Here is a 23,388-nt window from a genome sequence, read left to right as displayed (position 1 = left end):
AACTTTGTTCGTATTTACATCACAGGTTCTTTAATCCTGGAGCCCTTTCGTGCAGGAGACTTACTTCTATGGCCCTTGTAACTGCCTATTAATTCTCTGTAAAAGAGCCTACTAATTTTTCCTTCCATAGTTGTTTTTTTTTTTCCAATGTGTTTATTCCCAATGTATCTGCAAGCAGATGTCACTATATTTGCAACTTCTTAATAGTATCCCCTTAGGTAAGTGTTTCATCAGTTTAAATGTTCTCTTGTTGTGCATTATGTGATGTATTTCTCCTTTCTGCAGGCCTTGTTTCGGTCACAGTCAGATGGTAACAGTGTAAATGTTCTATCTTTATGATGCTGTTTTAGGCTTGTGGGAGAAGAGGGCTTTTCCATTCTTCCCTTCTAGGTTCTTTGGCTGGCTTAACAATGAAATGGATGTGAGACAGATTAACGGGAGAAAAAGAAATTAAATTTCATAAGCATGGGAGCTCATAGAAATGTAAGACTCTAAGAAGTGGCCAAAGTAGGCAGCTTTTATACCTTTTAAACAAAGAAACAATTATCTGTGAAAACTTGACACAGAGGTTTGGCCTTGGGGTAGCAAATTAATGGAGGAGTATTAATGTTTCTTTGTATAGCTTCCTCTGGCGATAAGGATGCCTTCCAGCCTCCAGGTGCAGGGGGCGTAGTCTTCACATGGGGAATTTACTTTCTGTTTTCAAGGACACAACAGAGGATCAGAGTGTTCTTTCACCAGGTTTTTTTGTTTGTTTGTTTTTTTTAAGATTTTTTAGAACAAAACAAGAGATATCACTAGCTATTTTTAAGTAACTATAATTCAGAATAATCATTAAGCCACAGTGGCATATTTTGGAGTCGCCCATTCTGAACCCCATCAGTCTCTTCCTATATAAGTATTGTTCCATTTTCATCCCACTGTCTTATTTTTTTGCTCAACATTTTATTCTTGTCGAAAAGCTATTTTTCATATGTGTACATTTTTCAGTTTCAAAACCATTTCATTTTATTAATAGAACTAGAAAGTTTCTTTAAACTGAACTGCTTGATTTTCTTCTTAATTACCATCCGTTCATGAAGCCTGAATTTAAGATCAGGGGCAACTTTGTTCAAAATTCTTCTAAAGATGAGAAATATGAATAACAGAAAGGAAAATTAACTAGATAAAATTACAGAATCATGTAGTGGTAAATCTGGTGGCAGAATGTATCCAATTATAGTTACCTGCCTTTATTTGCTGGACTTCCAAATAAAGGAGGTGAAATGGACAGTAATTAATAATATACCTTATACCAGGTAGACAGAGAGGGCTCAGTAAATATTTTTCATATGCGTGAATGACTGAACCTGTGAAAGTACACGTAAGTTTGAAAACCCATCGATCTTACAGTGGCGGTCAGTTGCAGAATATTAGAAAAATAGAATTATTCCATGTCATAGTACCTCCTAACATGCATGAAAACAGAAGTGATTACTAAGTGCAAATAACACTGTGGATTCGTTTCCAGAAAGAGCTTCATGGATAATATATTCTTAAAGCAGATAATAAATTTGCTGCAGAGGAAAGTTACTATTTGGAGATGAGATAAGGCATACATACAAGGCAGCTTTTTAAAAAACTCCACTGTGTATTGTTTCAATAAATCATTTTGCCCATTCTCTCCCTTTCTTACAGTGTATCGCTTATTTTTGTGAAAGCCTGTTCTATTTTCTCCTGGAATATTCGTTTTATATATTCAATAGCAACTTCTCAATTTCTTCTTCCTTTCCCAGTGTAATGACACCTGGACTCCTACACAGAATTCAGCATGCACGGCATATTCCAGTATCTGGCTTTCTTGAAGTTAAAAAAAAGTCTTAACATTTAAGCTCCTGGATTTTTAAAAATGTTTATACAGTTTTAAAGGTTACTTTCCATTTACAGTTACTACAAAAGACAAGTTATAGTCCCTGTGCTGTACAGTACATCCATGAGGCTGTCTTACACCCAGTGGTTTGTGTTCTCACCCCCCAACCCTTTCTCACCCCTCCCCCCACACACTGGTAACCTCTAGTTTGATCTTTCCATCTGTGAGTCTTCTTCTTTTTTGTTATATTCACTAGTTGATTGTATTTTTTAAGTTCCACATATAGGTCATATCATACAGTGTTTATCTTTCTCTATCTGACTTATTTCACTCAGCATAATGACCTCCAAGGCTATCTATGTTGCTGCAAATGGCAAAATTTCATTCTTTTTTATGGCTGAGTAGTATTCCAATGTATATATACCGCTTCTTTATTCATTCTTCTGTTTATGGGGACTTAGGTTGCTTCCATACCTTGGCAATTATAAATAATACTGCTGTGAACATTGGGATGCATGTATCTTTTTGAATTAGCATTTTTGTTTTTTTCGGATACATACCCATGAGTGGAATTGCTGGACATACGGTAGTTCTATTTTTAGTTTTTGGACAAACCTCCATACTGTTTTCCACAGTGGCTGCACCAATTTACATTCCCACCAGTGTGAATAAGGGTTCCCTTTCTCCACATTCTAACCAACATTTGTAATTTCTGTTCTTTTTGATGATTGCCGCTCTGATAGGTGTGAGGTGAGATCTCACTGTGGTTTTGATTTGCATTTCTCTGATGATTAGCAATGTTGAGCATCTTTGCATGTGGCTCTTGGCCATCTGCACATGCACTCTCCCTCCAGGATTTTTTTAAATCACAGCTTCATTTCTACCTACAGAAGCAATAATCAAAATAGAGACATCCTAGTGATTGTTTTTCCTTGTGAAGTTATGCACATCGAAACGTGCATTTCCTTGTGTCGACCATGTGTTCAGGCTTATCAGCAAAGAGTGTGCATTGCTCTGCTGCATTAGGGTGACTGTCCCCCTTACAGTCATAATTGACCCATTGTTTGTCTCCTGGTCATGTAGATGAGTATGGACATCGATATTCACCCTTGTTTTTCCTGAAGTCTTCATTTTGGTCAAGACAACGACGGGCTGATCACGTGGCCCTTGAAGATGAAATAGATTCCAATCCTTCTTCTAATGACGCTTTTGAACCAATGTCCCCAGAATTCCACGGGAAAGAAGCCATCAGGTAACAGGGACACAAGGGGAGAACTGGCCAAAAACTGAGAAGCTGAGTTAGCTCCTGAAGCAAGCAAGGTTCTCTTTTGTGCCCCATGGTTAGCTCCCACCTAACCTCACCCTTGCTGCATCCATCACTCCCCACTTCAAGTTTAAAGAAAGCTTCCTTTAACCCCTGCTGTCTTGTTGACATTTACAGCATAAAATTTAGATTTCACCAGCAAACATCCTTCAACGAAGCCTTGCCTGGATTCTCAATCTTTTACCTGTTTTTCTTTCTCTTGTCCCTGCTTACCCTCACTCATTTCTTTGTTGGGTCTCATTCATTCACATTTTGCCTGCACCTCACTCATTATATGCCCCATTTTTTTTCTTCTCAACTTTTCAAACTTCTCTTTTCTCTTCCATTTATTGCCTTTCCAAAGAGGATGAAAGGGCAGGGGAGGGGAAGAAAGAAAAGACCTAGAGACAGACACACAGGGAACTGAGGAAGATGTGCCTTTACAGTCAAGCATGTGTGACAACAAAATGCGCCTTGTGTTTGGTGCTGGTAACTTTCAGTCCCAAATGAGAAAATAGGAAGAAGGTCCTCAAGCCCTGTTTAAATCTTACTGACCCATCAGCGACCAGCACCTGTCAGCCCTCTGTGCACTGTCTCAGATGACTCCAGTCTCCTGCGCTTCTGGCGTCCATTTCGTTTTTCATTTTAGCCTTTTCCATTTGTCTTCCATACTCACATGTGTCTTGTGACTTAAGCCAGGTTTAATCTCCAGCAGAGCAGCTCAGAGCAAAGCAGTGACTTTGTTTGATATGTTTCTTTGTATTTTCCTTCTTTTCTTCTCCTCACCCAATTGTAACTGCTCTGGAATGATGGTAAAGTGGGATTAAAACAGAGAGGAGAAAAATCTAATTAGATAATTCAAAATGAATGGAGCCTGAATCACTTGATGAATAGCAGATGACAATATAAGAAACATAACTTGATTCAGTTTATGGATTGTACATTTACCTGGCAGAATAAAACAGATAAAGTGCCTGGGGTCCCAGGTCTATATTAACACCCAGCATGTGTTAATTCTGCTCCTTTCTAATACCATAATCATCATCATCTAACCAATACCATCTTACGTTTATTGAATACTTATCATGAACCAAGCACTGTGCATGCAAGGTGAAATATTTTACTCACCCTTCAGGACAACCCAGAAGCACTCCAAGTGTCCGGGTTGGAAAGCTGAAACCTAGAATAAGTACAGTAGTTAATAACGGAGCTACCAAGTGCTGTGGATGGCATGAGCTCAGGCAGGTAGGGCTGTGGAACCCCTGCCCTCACTATTTCAATCTTTGCCTCTCTTCCTTACTCCATCCTTGTCCATCCTAACCAACCTCTGTAGACCTTGACCCAAAATATCCGTAGACATCTCCAACCTGCACCGGTAGATCACAGTGAGCCTTCTGGTATTGGATGCCTTTGTTCCCTCTTGGTCTAGTTTCTTGACTTTGCAGTTCGGAAATGATTCTGGTTCCCAATACTGACCTTGAGTCATTCCCTAAGCTTTAGAATCAGAATCTCTGGTGATAGACTTCAAGCACAGGTAAATTTTTTTTTTAAACTCCTTAGGTGACACTAGTGTGCAGCCAGGGCTGGGGAGCAGCACTCCAGCTGATTCTCTCACACAATCATGTCTGCCTGTGAGTGAAATCCTAAATCTCCCTGTTCCCTGAAGATGAGATCCATCCAGTCCTGTCAACCAAGTTGTCACACGTTGAACTATTCTTTTTTTTTTTTTCAGAATCAGAAATGTTACAAAAGAATATAAAGGAAAGCCTGATAAAATAGAAGCTTTAAAAGGTAAAAAAATAAAATGAAATAAAAACAACTAAAACACATTTAGTTATTATGTTGATATTGATTTCCTGATTTTAATTCAGTTTGTTTTGTTCTTGGTGAGCAAATAGTGGTAGTATTTCCAATTTGAAGTGAGTTATTTAAGCCAGTAAATTTCCCTTTCTACACATTACTTCTACTGCATAAAGGTTAGAAAAATTGAGTATGCTTTAGAATTATATGTATTTGAAAGATTTACTATGTGATACTGAAATAGCCTAAGGATATCCTGGGATTTTTTTCCTATGAACTTAAATTTCTCTTCTGTAATTTTAAAGATGTTGTAGATAGTGTATGTTTTTCTTTTGTGCATAAAAGTCATTTACCTCAAAGGATTTTTAGCCACATAATAATTTACCAAACTGTTGATTTATTCTTCAGGTCAATAAATATTAACATCACCTACCATATGCCAGGCAATGCCAGTGAGCCTAGGAGTATAGCACATGTTTCCTGCCTTTTAAACCAAGTAATTTCAAAGTTTCAAAGGGTTAAAAAATGAATTTATAAAAGGTGTTTTATTACTTTTATTGTGAATTTAACAACCTAGTATATTCATGTTTAGACAACATGGCCATTCAAGGAAATGAAAAAGCAATTAATTAGTTCTATCACAAATTATTATTTATGGTTTTGCTTTTATTTTTCTTCCTTACCTCTTTTCCTTTTTTTCCTCTCATCTTTCTTTTCTTTTCTTTTTTCTTCATAGATCTGGTATTTGACATATATGAAGGCCAAATCACTGCAATACTTGGTCACAGTGGAGCTGGCAAATCAACACTGTTAAACATTCTTAGTGGGCTGTCTGTTCCTACCAAAGGTAAGAAGTTTTTTGCCAAAGTCAGATTGACAAATAAATCAGCTATTAACATAAAGTCCTTATGATCATTAATTATAAACACAGATAACTAGGGGAAATGGAAATTAAATTGTGGTATTGTTCTAAAGAACTATATAATATTAATTGGCATTTATGGAATTTGAATATTTCATGGTAATTATTTTCATGGTCATTAGTTACCATTTGGCACTCCAACTTGTATCTGTTAGCTTTGCTGCACAACAAGCATCCTCCAAATCAATGACTTAAAATAAAGATGTTATCATTTCTCATGATTTTATGAGATGACTGGCAGTTTTTCTACCTGGACTGAAGTATTTGGGGCTGAGTGTTTTGACATGGGCTCACTCACATATATGGGCTTCAGCTAAGACTGCTATAGCTCTCTTTCTACGTGAACATTCATCTTCCAGGAGTCTAGTCTGGGATTTTCACCTAGTGGTCTCCATGGATCCCAGAAGCAAAAATGGGGCAAATCCAGAATGGAGGCACACAGCCTCCTCTTGTACCACATTTGCTAAGATTCCCTATGTTATATAGTCAAGTCTAAATGTTAGGAGTGGATAAATAGACTACATCCTAATGGCAAACGTTGCAGATGGAATCTCTTTTTTTTAATATACCACATGACTGAAATGGAAGTTCATAATGCCTGGATTGTATAAACCTTGAAGATAAAATCTTGCATCTAAAATGCAATTAATAAATACATAGTAATATTTCATTTAGAAATATCTTCATTTAAGCATTATCCTGATATTAAATTTTAATCTTTTTAATAGGTTCAGTCACCATCTACAATAATAAGCTTTCAGAAATGGTTGACCTAGAAAACATCAGCAAGCTCACAGGAGTTTGTCCACAGTCCAATGTGCAATTTGACTTCCTCACCGTGAGAGAAAATCTCTGGCTATTTGCTAAAATAAAAGGGATTCAGCCACATAAAATTGATAAAGAGGTATATAAATATGCCCTAAATAATGTACTGGTCAAAATGAGATTATTAACTATTTGCACTGAGTTTTATGATTCATTAAATTATCTTTGTAAAAATCATTGTATAAATGTTGGACCAAAAAATATAATTTAGATATTATCTAACATTTATGTATCATTTACAATGTGCCAAGCATTATCCTTAACTTTAAGTGTAATAATTCATTGATTCCTAAGATGTTAGTACTATTTTTATCCCCATTTTACACATGTGGAAGTTCTTGTGAACCTCAAGAGAGCAGGTAACTTGATTAAGATTATGCAGCTAATTAATGTGGAATAATAGTCATATCTAGGCAGTCTGGCTCAGTATCCCTGTTTTTAACCATTATACTTTTCAGCCTTTTATTTAGATATTAAAAAAAAAAGAACGAAATCTTGGTTTGTGACATAAATATTGTCATTTGACTAGATACAAAGAGTTTTGCTGGAATTGGAAATGAAAAATATTCAGGACGTCCTTGCTCAAAACTTAAGTGGCGGACAGAAAAGAAAACTAACCTTTGGAATTGCCATTTTAGGAGATCCTCAGGTAAGTCAGACTAAACTTAGAGACGAATTCAAATATTCAACAGTGAAACTTCTGGCAGTAGTTTAAACCTTTTATTTGCGGAGAACATCTATAATGAAGTATTTATGATAGAACGTTAAATATTAAGAGCAAAACCATAACCATTACATAAATATAAATAATACGGTTTCTACATGTTTCCTCTGTAGATTTTCCTATTGGATGAACCAACCGCTGGACTGGATCCCTTCTCAAGGCACCAAGTATGGAACCTCCTGAAAGAGTGGAAGGCAGGCCGTGTGATCCTCTTCAGCACCCAGTTCATGGACGAGGCTGACATCCTGGCTGGTGATTGCTGGCTTCCCTTAAAGATCATGATGAGGGCTTTATGAGGCTTGAGAAATATGGACTGGTATTCTGAACAGCTGTCTTCTGTAATCTGGTAATCTAGCTGTATCTGGTCCTCTCATCTGAATCCTGGTAATAATATGGGCCCAGCGAGTCTTACTTGCAACCGTGTCCACGTGTTTCCTAGAATTTTGTACCCTTTGATTACACAGGGGCAGTGATCTGCCAAGAAACACTGTTGCTGCGAAGTAAGAATCTGTATTCTAAGACATTAATCCTTTTACTCAACATCGAGGTAAATCATCTTGAAACCATCACGTAATTTTGATGTTTGATCCATTAAAATATGTAATGTGTTGATTCTCTGTATTAGAAGATACAGCCACATAACTTAACCTCTTTGCTGATTGGATGGCAAAACAGTAGCCTCAAGTATGTAAAACAAACAAAACAAAGATTAAAATATGTCTGTTTCAATGAGCCTTTATTAAGCCCTGTATTTAAAAATGTAGAAGCTCTGAATTAGAGTTAGATCCTATAGACGATTGTCTTTTCTCGGGAAAGAATGGGCAACTTCTTAACAAATGTTCTTTGCTTCTTCCTTTTCAGAGAGGAAGGTGTTTCTCTCCAAAGGGAAGCTGAAGTGTGCAGGCTCTTCTCTGTTTCTAAAGAAGAAATGGGGGATTGGCTATCATTTAAGGTAGACACTCGAGGAGGCTAGGGGCAAATGAGAAACTGACTAGAGCCAGGCATGGAGCTTGAAGCAAAACGTTCCAACGCAGGAGGAAATATTTTACTATTACACACAGGCGTTTGTATTTATGTATACTCGTATTTGTGTGGAGATGTGTGTGTGTGCATGTCTGTGTGTGTCTGTAGAGAGAGAGGAAGAATGTGTGTATAAGAGATACTGATTTGGTAGATTTTGCAGACAGAGGATGTAACTCACGACACATTGTTTGTTAAGGAAGGTACATATTAAGGGAGCTTTCTCGACGGACCCACCTTATGTCACACTCTCATCATCTCTCACCCAGGGTGATGACATAATTTCTTAGGAAGGCTCCTTGTTTACTCCCCTCTCCTCGCTCCTCCTTGTCTTTCTTGTTCTTTCTCTCCTTTCCGTCCTCTTCATTTTATTTTTATCATTATTTTGAATAGTAGCATATTCTAGCTGTTATTTCTCAAGCGATTCAGAGATAAGGTATTTAACATTATTTCATTTAAATCTTCAATTTTGTTAAGGTACTTTTGCTTTACAGATGAAATTATAGGCTCCCTAGGTTAATAAGTGGTAGAGCCAGGAATTGAACCTGGGTAATTTTAACTTCAAGGTCTAGTATCCAAATCCATATCTTAAATTACTTTTTAAGCCTTTCTTTTTTTTTAATTGAAGTGTAGTTGATTTAAAATGTTGTGTTAGTTTCTGGTGTACAGCTAAGTGATTCAGTTATACATGTATATACGTATATACTCTTTAATTTATATGTGAATTGATGAGTTTGTCCCAAGTGCAGCTCTGATTTATACTATCATTTATACCTTAAAAAGAAGAAAACATGTGATGGCAATCAGACAAAGCAAACAAAAAAACCTCTAATGGTTCAATTTTACTTACCAGAGTCCGAACAGAGTCCAAACGACGTAGCCAAGTGATGCTGGCGTGGTCCATCGCATTGTGACTCCCGTATCGGCTGCCCTTACCCAATTCAATACCCTCTAGTTAAAATGAATTATTCATTGTTCCTTGCACAAGCCCTATCATGGCCTACATTTCCCATGGTCTGAGGTCACTCCTTGAAGTTGGCAGTTTTCTCGAACTCATTTGAGTCCTGAGGAGTTACTTGAATGCTATCTCATGAAGCTTTTGTTAATCTTCCAGCTCTCTGTATTGTCCCAATGTTTTGATTTCCCAAAGCATGTTGTTTGAATCTCTTCTTGGAAATGAATTAAACTCTCTGAAATTCAGTTTTCTCACCGAGACGGTGGGAATAATGATGCCTAGTTGCAAGTAAAGATTCTAGGAAAATAACTGGGGTGGCCTCCAGCACATGGCATGGCAGCATAACATGTTGTCAAAGAGAAAAAATAAAACAAAGCAAAGCAAAAAAATGCTAGTCAAGATTGCGGCCCAATTCATGGGCTCTGGACAGTAATGTGTGTTAAGTAGCTTCTTTCTTCTTCTAAATCTCGGACAGCAAACTATGGCCCGTGAACCAGACTCAAACCACTTTCTGTTTTTGTAAATAAAATTTGATTGGAACACAGCTCTTCCCATTTGTTTAGGTACTGGCTGTGGCTGCTTCCATGTCACAGTGGCAGTGCTGAATAGTTGCAGCAGAGATCTGCTGGTCTGAAAAGCATGGAATATTTACTCGCTAGCCATTTATAGGAAAAGTTTGCTGACCTCCACTTTGAAGCTCTGAACTCCTCGAGGGAGGACGCGTGTACTGCTCACACAGTCCTCTCCAGCGCCCAGTTCTTGAAAGTGGCCAAGAAATAGATCTTGATTTGTTTGTATTTCCAGGGCAGCAGCATCCCGGAGAACAATTATGATATTTTTGCTTGATATTCCCTCTGTGGGTTTTACTGCTTCTAAAAATGGCGTATTTCTTGTATGTTCATAATCTTATGTGTAAGTAGAATAGTTGTGACATAAGCGTTTGAGCAAATACAATAGCTGCCACTTCTTAAGGACTTGCTAATTGCAAACATCACCATTATTTAGTTCTGAGAACAACCCTGGATGTTAGGAGTCATTATTCTATTTAATGAGGAAACCATTTAGATAGGGTTAATGACACGTTTCTAATGGCACAACCAAGTTTCAAAGGCAAGTCACTACTGATGTGGTATCTACTGTGTACTTTATAACCTTTCAAAAAAAATTGGGGGGGGGAGGGAGGTAATTAGGTTTATTTATTTAATTTAATGGAGGTACTGGGGATTGAACCCAGGACCTCCTGCATGCTAAGCACACACTCTACCACTGAGCTATACCTCCCCCCTCTTATAACCTTTATTAATAAATTAAAAAAAATTTTTTCTACATTGGGAAAATATCTGTTTTTAAGTGGACTGACTGATTTTCCCAATGATACCTTGTTCTTAGTCAAAGTTCTAGGGTTAGCACTACAAAGAAGGCAAAAATTAGTGAGCTCATGAACCCAGAACCCACATTCATCCATAATTAATTTCTGTCTATAGCCCCTTTTTCTTCATAGCACTTATTGGTAATTATTTTACCTGTTTTCTTGTTTTCTTCCTGTCTCTCCCAGTAGACAGTCAACTCCATGATGACAGAATAACACTGTTTTATCCATCATTGTGTACACTTAGCACTTAGTTTGTTTTTGTCACGTGCTGAGAACTTGGGAAGTTGGCACTGGTTGACCAAGTTGAATGACTGAACCTGTTTTGTGCCTACGCCTATCAAAAGGCCCGTGTTCTTGCCCAATACAATAATCCTATGGAGCCAACTTACACTCCCTTTGAAACATCTTCAACATTTTCCCCCTTGGATGGTCTTGATCTTTGCTGCTCTGTGTCCCTGGTATTTCTGCTCTGTAGCTATTCTCTCCTTTAAGGACCTGAGTCAATGATCAGTCTTCTCTAGGGACTATCCCTGAATGACCTGACCCAAAATTCTGACTAGTTCGTTCTTTGCTTTCCGCCATCACTTTTTTAAGATCTGCTTTTTTTATCCTCTTATTTGATGGTTAGATGGCCTATTTCTTGCATTAGGTTTTAATTGATTTTTCTTTGTCCTGTAGAGTCATTTTTTTTCCATGCTAGTGGCAACGATGGCAAATAACTTTTTTTTTTTTTTTTTTTTGGAACACCAGTTTGCAGTTGAATGCAATGTGTGCTCAGGAAAAAATAACATCACTTGTGAGACAGCACATCCCTGAAGCCAAATTATCAGCAGAAAGTGAAGGAAAGCTTGTCTATACACTGCCCTTAGAAAGAACAAGTAAATTTCCAGGTAATGTGTATGAACGCCATGAAATGCAGTGTAATGCATAAATAATATTAATAATAGTGCTAATAATTATTATAACTAACATTTATTGAGAGCTGACAGTGTATTCAGGTATTTGAAACAGGATGCAAAGAATAGTACACTAATTGGATTATTTTATCAATAGTGAGAAAGACTATAACGTAGTAGTTGCATTTTAATGTCTGAGCATTTCAGGGAGCTTTTTCAGTCCTGCATTCCCTTTGTGGTGTGGGTAGCAGAGCAGTCTAGGATTCATAACCCTTCAGGAATGCAAATGGCTGGAAACCTTTGGCTTAACCATTATAATAAACATCCCCATGATATGACTCTTTCTTCTCTTGACAAGACTTTTGTGATAACTTTGGGTTTTTCAGGCCAATACGTAAAAGTGTACATGACGACAGCTATTTTGAATTCTCTGTCAGGAAAAGCAATACAGCTCCATTTCATGAGAGTTGGTTTCCAGAGATTTAGTTTGTTTCATTGGGACATCTTCACCTGATTTTTCACTTCTCTTGGCCCCCCGTGCTGATGTCAGCATATTCAGTAAAGCAGGTACCTCTCCCAGCCTTCACAGAAGGGCTTTGTTCGGGAGAAGTTCCCAGCAATCAGCCCCATCAGAAATTCTAGACGCCTCTATCCCCTCTTTTGCTCCCCAGGGAGAAGCAGGCAGCGGTGGTTTTCCTCGGCTCACTCGGCGGTGAGCCGGGGGAGTGAGCTGTGGCCTTATGTAACCTGTAATCGTCAAGATGTGCGCGGCTGGTGGAGTGATAGACACGCCGTACAAAACAGAGGCTCTAGAAATAGACCCACGCAAAAGGCCCAACTGATTCTTGACAAAGGTGGAAAAGCAATCCAATGGATGAAAGATAGTCCTTTCAATAAACCGTGCTGGAGAAAGCAGCTCCACTGGCGTAGAAATGAACTTCAGCCTCACACTTTGCACAGGAATTACCTCAGTATAGTCATGCACTTAAAGATAGAATGTAAAACTGTCGAAAAAATTGAAAATAAAGAGGAGAAAATCTTCAAGATCTAGAACTAGGCAAAGAGTTCTTAGACTTGACGCCAAAATCACAATCCATAAAAGGAAAAAAATTATAAATTGTCCTTCATTGGAATTGAAAACATTTAGCTTTGTGAAAGAGCCTGTTAAGAAGATTAAAAAAAAAAAAAAGAGCTACAGGCTGGCAGAAAGGATTTGCAAACTGTGTGTCTCACAAAGGACTAGTATTTCAAAAGTATAAAAAAATTCTGAAAACTCAACTGTGAAAAACAAATAATCCAACTGGAAAATGGACAAAAGATAGGAAGAGACATTTCACTGAAGAAGGTACACAGCTGGCCAACCATCACGTGAAATGATGTCCCACATCACGTGTCATTAGGGAAATGCAAATTAAACCCACTGTGAGATATCACTACCTACATATCAAAATGAATTAAAAATGTTTTTAATAGTAGTCATCTTCAGTGCTGGCAAGGATGTGAGGAAAATGGATCGCTCGTACATTACTAGTGGGAGTGTAAAATGGCACGATTACTCTGGAGAAGATTTTGCAGTTTCTTTAATAAAACACTGAACCTGCAATTACCCATACAACTGAGTAATTGCACTTCTGAGCACTTAGCCTAGAGATATGAGAACACGTGCACACAGAAACCTGTACATGTTTATTTCAGCTTTCTTTGGAATAGACAAAGAAACCACCCAGTTTAACAAGTGAATGGTTAAATAAACTGTGGTATATCCATGACAGGCAGTACCCCCCAACAGTAGAAGGGAACAAGCTATTGGCTGGTGTATACAACAGCCTGGCTGAATGTTCAGAGAACTGTGCTCAGTGGAAAGAGCCAAGCCCAGAAGGTTGCCTCCCGTATGACTCAACTTACAGTAACACTCTTGAAATAACAAAATTATAGAAATGGAGAACGGATGAGTGGTTGCCATGGGTTAGGAGAAGATGGGAACAGAAGAGATACAGGTGTGACTGTATAAATGGGCAGCATGATCTTTGTGGGGATGGAGATGTTCTGTATCTTGATTGTAATGACAATACAGTGGTTGTGGTACTGCTCTGTGGCTTTTTAAAGATATTGCCACTGGGAAAACTGAGTAAAGTGTACCAATCTCCTTGTATTATTTTTTTTTTACAACTGCATGATCTCAAAATGAAGATCTTAATTTAAAACTAAGTCCACTAATTGTGTTTGTCATTCAGAGAATTTGCTCCCTGGTAATGGGGCACGCTGAGGACCTGCACTGACTGGTTAAAACAATTAACCTTACCATGTGCATGGTTAATAAAGCCGCATAAATTACCCCCAAAGCTATTCAAATATACACTTTATGGTGACACCCCAAGTGTTCCTTCGAACCACCAGGCAAAGTGCTAATTGAACCCTAATTAATGCATTTTAATAGTAGTTATAATTTAGAGGAGATTTGTAAAATTTTCGGTAAAATGAAGAATAACATATAATATGCATTAGCAGTTTGAATATTACTTTCTTTTGACTTTTCTGTACATGGTATTCTAATCAAGGCAGGACTTTTGACTTACCCTTTTCCCCAAAGAGAAGCTGCAGGTGTAGCCTCAGGGCTTCTATAATCACACTAGGATTTAAAATTAGGTTTTTATTTAAACTTCATTTAATTAACCATTGTAATTCAAATCCATGCAGGCACAGACATTGCTCATTGTTTTGATAACATTGTTTTAAGATACAAATGTATTTTTGCGGAATGAACTAAAGAGTGAATGGATGTGGAATTGCTGGAGGGAATATTAACTGTCAGTTTACGATTATTCCAAGAAAATTCCCTGAGTCAATTCCTCATTCTCTATGAGATCTTGTGATTTTTTTTTTCTTCCTTAGTCAAAAGGTGAAATTTTTTTTTAAAGTATTTATCTCCTATGGGCTTTCTTTGACAGATATTTTCTGACCTGAAGAAAGTTCTGCACAATCCAACCAATTCTCAAAAAATTAGTTCTTTCTCTTTTGTTAGTTAAAACACAACTGGCTCCCATTTGTATCTGTTCTCTGGAAAAGACGCTTTAATTAATTAGGCTTAGGGATGAAAATATTTGAAGTTCCATTATTAATTAAATTTTAAAAACAAGTAAAAAAAAATGAAATTTAATAGAAACATAAATGACTATAAATTATAAATGACTATTAAATTTAATAGAAACATAAATGACTATAAATTAACTTTGAATGAAAGTTAATGTATGGGCTGTAACACAATATATAAAATTAATAAATAATATATAGAATTTGAAGAATAAGACTACTTATTATGAAATGTTAGCTTTTAAAATATCTGACATTTTGAAATACCATATTTGCACTTTTTAGTGTGAAAAGTTATTTTCAGTTTACTTACGATTTTGTCGTTTGATTTGTTATTGTGTATGTGTTCTTTAGAACTTTACGAGGATCTTGATAGATGTCCTGACCTGGGAATTGAGAATTATGGTGTTTCCATGACAACCTTGAATGAGGTGTTCCTGCAACTAGAAGGAAAATCAACTATTGACGAATCAGGTAAATAAAATGCATGAAAACTATCATGTAAAGGCATTCACAGTATCTTGTTGGAATATATATTTCAATAAGACACTGATCCAAAGATGTGATTACAACAGGTGGGGTCCCATGATTGAGACCATGCTTAGACAACCATCTATAAAGTCAAAACCCAGCCTTGTGACATTTGTTACCTTTCTTCCAATATTGCCTTATTATTAAAGATGGCCCATCTCCTCCTATCCAAGGCTCACTGCCCTCGTCTTACCCTGTATTCCAAGAGCAATTTCAGACGAAACATTTTAAATCTCTCTCTTCAAGCGTTTCGGATATGTCATCTCACTGCCTGCTGGCCTCCGTGGTTTCTGATGAGGAGTCAGCTTTAGATCCTACTGAGGGTCTCTTGTGTCTGATGAGTTGTTTTTCTCTTGCTGCTTTTGTGATTCTTCTTTTGTCTTTGGCTTTTGACAGTTTGACTGTGAAGTCTTCAGGTGTCGATCTCCTTTTGTTTGTTCTGCTTGGAGTTTGTTGAGCTTCTTGTATGTGTAGATTGGTGTTTTCCATCGATTTGGGGAAGTTTTTAGCTATTATTTCTTCAGCTAAAACTGTGTGACCTTTTCTGTCTGTACCCTCCTTCTTGAACTTCCATTATTATATGTGGTCATACGTGTTAGTTTGCTTGATAGTGTCTCACATTTCTCTGAGACTTCATTCTCCTTTGTTCTTTTTTCTTTCTATTCCTTAGACTTTAAAATCTCAACTTATTTTTTGTCATGTTCATTGGTTTTTTTTCTTGCACTCAATGAAATCTGTTGAGATTTTATTTTTCAGTGATTTTTTTTTCAGTTATTGTACATCTCAACTCCATAATTTATATTTGGTTATTTAAAATAATTTTTACATCTTTAATGATATACCCTATTTGATGAGACATTATTCTCATTGGTTGTTCAATGTAGAAATATTTGTAGATTTCCTACAAAATTATTATTATTATTGACATTAAAATTTTTGGTGTGGTCATAAAACATAACCTATGATTTTAAACTTTTAAATTCATTGAGACTTGTTGTTGAATCAGAATTTGGTCTATTTTGGTGAGTATTTCTTGTCCATTTAAAAAAATTTGTACATATATACATACAAATGCGTGTGTGTGTGTGTTTACAGATCTATATACATATAAAATGTATATTTATAGAACTTCAGTTGTCATGTGGATAGTTGTATAGATGTCAATTTGGTGAAGTTGGATGATAGTGTTGTTCAACTATTCTATGGCCTTATTGAATTTTATTTTCTATAAATTACAAGGGAGGGGGACATAAAAATTTATAGTTAGCCCCCAGTTTGTAGCATATCAATTTGTCGCTTGTTTCTCTAGGCAAACACCTAAGATAATTGTTTCCTTTCAATTGTTTCCTTCAAGTTCCCAGGTCACACCTAAGCAGTATAATGATCTTGCATATTTACTTAACCTTTTTAATGTACTGTCTGTATCTAAATTATGTAAGATCTCCTTTCTACTCTTTTTGACCAAGAAATGAATCTTTCATGTGCTTTTCTAGTTCACGGCAGCAGCCAGTAATACCACATAATGCCTTCAGTTATGCAGAAGACACTAATCTTCTTGGTAAAACAAACTCTTACAGAAAGCTCCATTAAGTATATCTGAAGTGGGGTTTTATGAATTGTTTGTGTGAGTGTGTGTGTGCATGTGTGTGTTTTGCAGATATTGCCAATTTCAGAGAAGCACAAGCAGAAGGAGCTGGAGACACAGAAAAGCTTGTTGAGATGGAACAATTTCTCTCTTCAGTTAATGAGACAAAAAAGACCATGGGAGGCATGGCTCTCTGGGGGCAGCAAATCTGCGCAATTGCAAGGGTTCGCTTGCTAAAGTTAAAGCATGAAAGAAAAGCTCTTTTATCACTGTGAGTATCAGAGGGCCATACTTTTTTTTTTTTTTCAGTCAGTGCATTAAAAAATACTAAGCTGTAAAAATAAGAGAAAACAAACAAAATAAAATAAATTTCTGCATCTGTAAAACTGGGCAAAGCATAATACCCATTCTAGTCACTAGTCCTACTAGTAATCTGTTAGCTGACCAGCAGGTTAGAATTAATAATGTTTCAGGGCAGTTTTAGGGGGAAAGTTGAAGTAACACATGTTTTTCTGTAATATTCCTTCTCTTTCAAAGTTTCCACTGTGGTCGGTGACAGAAACATGGGGATGTGGATCTTTTTTCCCAGAATCCGTATCCTAATGCCCTATTTTAGATGCTACACAGTTATTCTGCTGACTCGTCCCTGGATGTCCTGACTCTCCCATTGTATCCTATTTGCTCTTACCTAGATGTCATAACTTCTTTCCAACCCTCTTCAGTGATGGTAGCTTGCTTCCCGTGCCTCCTGTGTGCATAACGGGCATTATCCCTGTTCTTAAGAATCATGTCACCCCTCATTAGCACCCTGGTGTCCACAGCACTTTGTCAATCAGTGCCTTGTCTATGAAAATGCTCATTAAGCATCAAAGAGATAGGAGGCTTGGCACATAATAGAGTATCAATAAATACTTGATAGATAAATAAATAATGAGAATTCATTGAGAATCTTTGACAAGGAGACTAGCATGATTTAAGAAAAATCTTTAATATTAATCTGGCAACACCATATAACAGAGTCTAGAGAGAGGCCAGTCACTTACAAGAATTCCAATCCGAGTAAAATTAGAAATGGAGAAAGATTTTGAAGATGTAATGAAAAATTTCAACTTATTTCAAATGGAGACTATAGAAGAATAAAGAGCGAAGAATAATGGACATTTTGAGCCTGGAAACTGAGGAAACCCTGCAGTCACTCACTAACAGAAATAGGGACTCTATGAAGAGGCGTGGATGTACAGAAAATTGAATATAATGTGTTGACGAATTAACCAGCAGAAAGAGAGAGCGTCACACTGGAATCCCAGGAGAGAGACAGAATCTGGACCAAGTGTTAAAGGACACATGTCCCATGAAATTGTGTGGGCTACCCAATGGCCAGAGAGCAGCAGGATAAATAAACAATGGCTGCATCTACATTTTATCATCTCTAATGTAGAGACAGGAAAAGGACAAAACACTCAAGAAACGAGTCAGAGAGCTACATATTTAATTTTCATCATTTCTAGGTCTCACTACATTAAAATCTGCTCAGACACTTTCAGAAGGTTAGGAAAGGACTGTGCGTTCACATTGGCAATCTTCTTCTCTGTAGGCTGTTGATTCTCGGAGTTGGATTTTGTCCTCTTCTTTTGGAGTATATCTTCGTGAAAATATATCAGAGCAGTTACACTTGGGAACTTTCTCCTCATTTATACTTCCTTGCTCCTGGACAACCACCACGTGATCCTCTCACTCAGTTATTAATCATCAATAAAACAGGTAATAATGTGGTGAATACCCCATTTCCAAATGCGTTCGGTGTTCAGAGTGTTACTCAGAAAACATAAACACGAGAGAGCAAAACGAGCCTTCGACGTCCTCAGCATGTGTTAAAAAACAGTTTATGAAGCTTGAGGGTGATGAATCCAGGCCCAAAACAGAGCAGGAACTAGGGAAATATTTGCCAAGGAGAAATAAAATTACCTGGTGGCCGTCTGCAAAACGAAAGCGTTTTACCAAAAAACATTTTTAACAGCTTGAGATGTAATTCATATGCCACACAATTTATTCACTTAGACTGTACAGGTCAGTGGTTTTCAGTGTACTCAGAGAATGGTGTAACCCTTGGTAGAGTTCATTTTAGAGCATTACCATCTCAAAAAGAAATCTCATACCCATTAGTAGTCACGGTGCCCCCCCCCCCCCCCCCCCCCGCTTTGAGCAATCGCACATTCACTCTGCTTCTGTAGATTTGCTACTCCGGGCATTTCATATAAGTAGAATCATACAGTATATGCTCTTTTGTGGCTGACTTTTCACTTAGCATAGTGCTTTCAAGTTTCGTCTATGCTGTCGCATGTATCAATATTTCCTTTTTTGAATTGTTGACTAGTATTTTATCATATGGGTAGGCCACATTTTATTTATTATCCATGAAAGGATGGATATTTTGGTTTCTTCCAATAATTAACTGTTATGAGTAATGTTGCTATAAACATTCATGTACAGGTTTTTGTGTAAATATTTTTTCTTATTTGGGGAGGTGCGTATAAACCTAGGGGGAGAATTGTTGAGTCCCATGGTGACTATGTTTAACCTTTTGAGGAGCTGCCAAACAGTTTTTAAGTGATTGCACCAATTTACATGTACACTAGCAACCTGTGAAGGTTCCTATTTCTACACGTCTTTGTCAACATCTATTATTTTCTGTCTTTTTTAGCATACCCATCCTAGTGTGTGTCAAGTAGTATTTTGTGGTTTGAATCACATTTTGCTAATGGCTAATGATACTGAGCATCTTTTTATGTGCTTACTGACCCTCTGTATATCTATCTGCTTTGGAGAAATGTCTTTTTTTTTTTCACCTGTTTGAAAAATGAGTTATATGTCTTTTATGTGTCTTTTGAAAATTGAATTCTAATAGTCTAGATAAAAGTCTCTTATCATACAATAGGTCTTCATTGTTCACAGACTATGTACTTGCACATTTGTCTACTCACTAAAATTTATCTGCACCTCCCAAAACTGATACTCAAGACACTTTTGTGGTCACTCACAAACAGGCTCAGAGAAGTGAAGATTCTGTCCTCTGACACTCACATTTTCAGCTGAGGTAGAATGAGGTACTACTCTGCCTTCTTGCTTCAGCTGTCAGACTGTAAACTAATTTCGAGTGCCACATTTCTCACATTTTTGTGCTTTCTGTTGGTAATTCTGCTGTTTAAAATGGGCCCCAAGTGTAATGCTGAAGGGCTATTCAGTGTTTCTTAAGTCAAGAAGGCTGTGGTGTGCCCTACAGAGAAAGTATGTGTGTTAGGTAAGCTTTGTTCAGGCATGAGTTACAGTGTTGTTGGCTGTGAGATGAATGGTAATGAGTCAACAATATATATACAGAAATATACATAAAATAAGGTGATGCAATGATTCGTCAAAGGAAGTGTTGTGGCCAGAGGCTCACAGGAACCTAACCCTGTGTTTCCTTTAGGAGCAACGGTTCAGTACTCACTAATTCTGTGTTTGTGGTGACTTTGCAGACCACAACCACCTTGAATAATCAGTCACCCGTCACTGCTTTACAACTATTTTATCTCGTCCTGTAGATTGTCTTTTCACTTCTCATTGGTGTCCTTTGAAGCAAAATGTCTTTTTTTTTAACCATTTTTTTATTGAGTTATAGTCAGTTTACAATGTTGTGTCAACTTCCAATGTGGAGCACAATTTTTCAGTTATACATGAACATACATATATTCATCATCACATTTCTTTTTTGCTGTGCAAGGTGTCTTAATTTTTATGAAGTCCAACTTATCTTTTTCTTTGCTTGTGCTTTTGGTGTCATGTTTAAGTAGGTGTTGCTTAACCCAAGATCGCAGAGGTTTATTGTTATGTTTTTTTGGAAAACCTTTTTACTTTTAGTTCTTACATTTAGGTCTGTGATCCATTTTGAGTTGTTTTTGTGTATGGGGTGAGGTAGGGTGTAGCTTCAATGGATATCCAGTTACCTTCCTGGGAGGGGCTAGCTGCCAGCCTTTCTCATCACCGCCCACCCCAACCCCCACCCAGCTCCCTGTTGCAGAAGCTCAGTTCCTGGCAGAGATGACTGGAGTTCTCTATCCATCCCCTCCTCGTAAGGTGGAAGCTCTGTCCAAGGCACATGAGGCCAAACTTAGGGGGAGCTCAACAATCTCACTCCAGTTCCTCCCAGGAAGATACTGTAGCCCCAGACTGGGCCTGAGGAGGGAGGATCCCTGAGTTCTTGGCTACATCCACTCAGAGTGAAGCTTCTCTCTTGCTAATTAAGGTGTGTGTGTGGGGGGGGGGGGATGAGTGAACATATAGATTTTTGGCTCAAAGGCCACAGTTTCTCATTATTCTTACCCAGATTTAGTAGATTTTCTTAAATATATACATTTTTTTCATTTTCTGTATAACCTTAAGACAATCAAGAGATTTCAACACATTGGTTTTTTTAGTAATTGTTGTAAGTTATGGTTGATTTTCTGGGGAGTTCTTCAGAGCTCTCATACTGCCATTCAACAAATTGTCTTCCTGTGTCAAGAAACATTTCAAAAATCAATAATCTAGCAAGTTAAATGAGATTTAGTAAATTTGGTGGTTAATTAGTAGAGTTTATCTGTGTCATTAAAACCTTATTGGTTGTGACCACTCATTGCAAGACTCTGGAGGAAAAAAAATCTATTCCAGATGCCATATGGTGCTTTTTTTCACATTAGCAGTAATCATAAGCAAATAAACATGTTAGAAAGTGAATGCCATGAAAAGTGAATAGGTTTTTACTTCACAGTAGCAAGTACATTATCATGTGTGAAAATATCCTGACAGTCCATAGTAAGTATCATATAATGACATTATCATCTCAGTGCACAACTTGACATTGATTTTCTCAGTTTTGTGATCACTGATATGTTGCACTACAATTTAGGAGCAAGCATTGATGACTTTATACACTCTGTGGAGAATCAGAACATAGCTTTGGAAGTAGATATGCTTGGAACTAGAAATGGCCTCGATGACCCATCTTATAATGGAGCTGTCATAGTGTCTGGGAATGAAAAGGTACGCTGGTCTCTATCTAATCGTTTTTCCCAAAGGCGTGAAAAGCCAGTATCAGTATGCTCAGGTCTCCAATTTAGGAAATGAAGTGAAAAGCAAATACTGCTCCCATTTATTTCTTAGTCAGTTGTAGTCATTAACATGATGCAATTCATGTATCAATCATCGTCTACCAACACAAACTATGTACATTAGCAAAATAAATACTACACGATACTCAACTGCCAAGTGCATCTGGAAGTCCAAATAATTTAAATTTGCTCTCAAGGATTTTATAATACGTATATTCTGACAATTTTGTTTCTTCTTAAACAGTAATAATGTTTTATTCTAGCCTTAAACCAGACATCTGGCGTCTTGAAAATCAGATACAGCCTGTAAACGTTGTTTTGGCTGACTTAACACAGCATTTGGTTTTTGTTTTGATTACTTGACACCATTTTTAAAATGTGATTTTTTTTTAAATTAAAATATTGGCTTTTGACCTCTTTAGGGGAAAAAAAATGAAGATCTTTGAGAATTTATACCCTTGCTTTTTATGTTTTAGAATTACAGCTTTTCATTAGCATGCAATACCAAAAGACTGAATTGCTTCCCAGTTCTCATGGATATTGTTAGTAACGGACTACTTGGAATGGTTAAACTGTCAGCACACATCCAAACTGACAGAAGTACATTTTGGGGGGTAAGTATATAATCTTACGGACTCTCGTCCATCAGGGATCTCCCAGATTACTCTTTTAAGCGCTGACATTCTTATTGAGTAAACTGCTCCATAATAAATTAACATTTGGAGTCATGCTAACTCTACAGCTTTGGAAACATCAATACACTTTTCCGAGCTTCGCTTTTTTTTAATGCAAAATAGAACTCACAAAATTTTTTTCAAAGAGAAAATATAAGGCAATGAAAGTGAAATCGTGCAAGATTGTGACCAGCACAAAAATGACGAAAGAAAGGACAGAACAAAAGAGAGAACAAGGGGGAGGAAGGGAGGGGGGACGAAGGAACAGAAGCTTTATTATTACTTTTATAAATGTTACAAAAGGAAAAAACTAGGGCAAAGTTCGGGCTAGAATTGCAGGCTGGTTACATTAGAATTACGCCAGTTCTTTGTCAAAAATACTAATTCCTAGGGCCTACACCTCCCAAGCCAGCTTTTTCATATGTGGGGCAAAAAAAAAAAATCTTATTTCTAAAAAAAAAAGGCTCAGGTGATTGGAATGTATGCAGTCCTTTGAGTTTGGAAACCAGAACACCTATCAGAGTTTGTAATTATTCCTTTTTTGAATATTTCCTAAATAAATTGCTCCCTCTTAGAGGGTTCTTTGAGCACAGGGACCATGTATCTTTAATATAGCAATACTCGATACCTAAGATAGTAACTGGAACACGATGAGCACTAAATAACTTGATAGATACATAAACACATGTCAGAGGGCAGCAAATTATCTGTATCCC

The 23,388-nt window shown here is 37.2% G+C and overlaps 1 protein-coding gene across 2 annotated transcripts in view; it reads left to right on the top strand.

Moving 5' to 3' along the window:
• Nucleotides 1–23,388, top strand: part of LOC105063926 (ABC-type organic anion transporter ABCA8) — a 67,189-nt gene that overhangs the window by 24,524 nt on the left and 19,277 nt on the right. For both annotated transcript variants that reach the window (XM_074343559.1, XM_010948627.3), the window contains 13 exons: nt 2,933–3,101; nt 4,885–4,943; nt 5,689–5,799; nt 6,603–6,778; nt 7,229–7,348; nt 7,537–7,675; nt 8,285–8,375; nt 11,521–11,660; nt 15,111–15,230; nt 16,945–17,143; nt 18,467–18,633; nt 21,797–21,930; nt 22,475–22,612. In XM_074343559.1, the coding sequence (XP_074199660.1) occupies nt 2,933–3,101; nt 4,885–4,943; nt 5,689–5,799; nt 6,603–6,778; nt 7,229–7,348; nt 7,537–7,675; nt 8,285–8,375; nt 11,521–11,660; nt 15,111–15,230; nt 16,945–17,143; nt 18,467–18,633; nt 21,797–21,930; nt 22,475–22,612 (1,763 nt within the window). The remainder of the gene's footprint in view (nt 1–2,932; nt 3,102–4,884; nt 4,944–5,688; nt 5,800–6,602; nt 6,779–7,228; nt 7,349–7,536; nt 7,676–8,284; nt 8,376–11,520; nt 11,661–15,110; nt 15,231–16,944; nt 17,144–18,466; nt 18,634–21,796; nt 21,931–22,474; nt 22,613–23,388) is intronic.

The sequence above is a fragment of the Camelus bactrianus genome, chromosome 16, assembly GCF_048773025.1.
Source record: "Camelus bactrianus isolate YW-2024 breed Bactrian camel chromosome 16, ASM4877302v1, whole genome shotgun sequence".
Classification (NCBI taxonomy): Eukaryota; Metazoa; Chordata; class Mammalia; order Artiodactyla; family Camelidae; genus Camelus; species Camelus bactrianus.
This window is presented reverse-complemented; position numbering and strand designations above follow the sequence as displayed.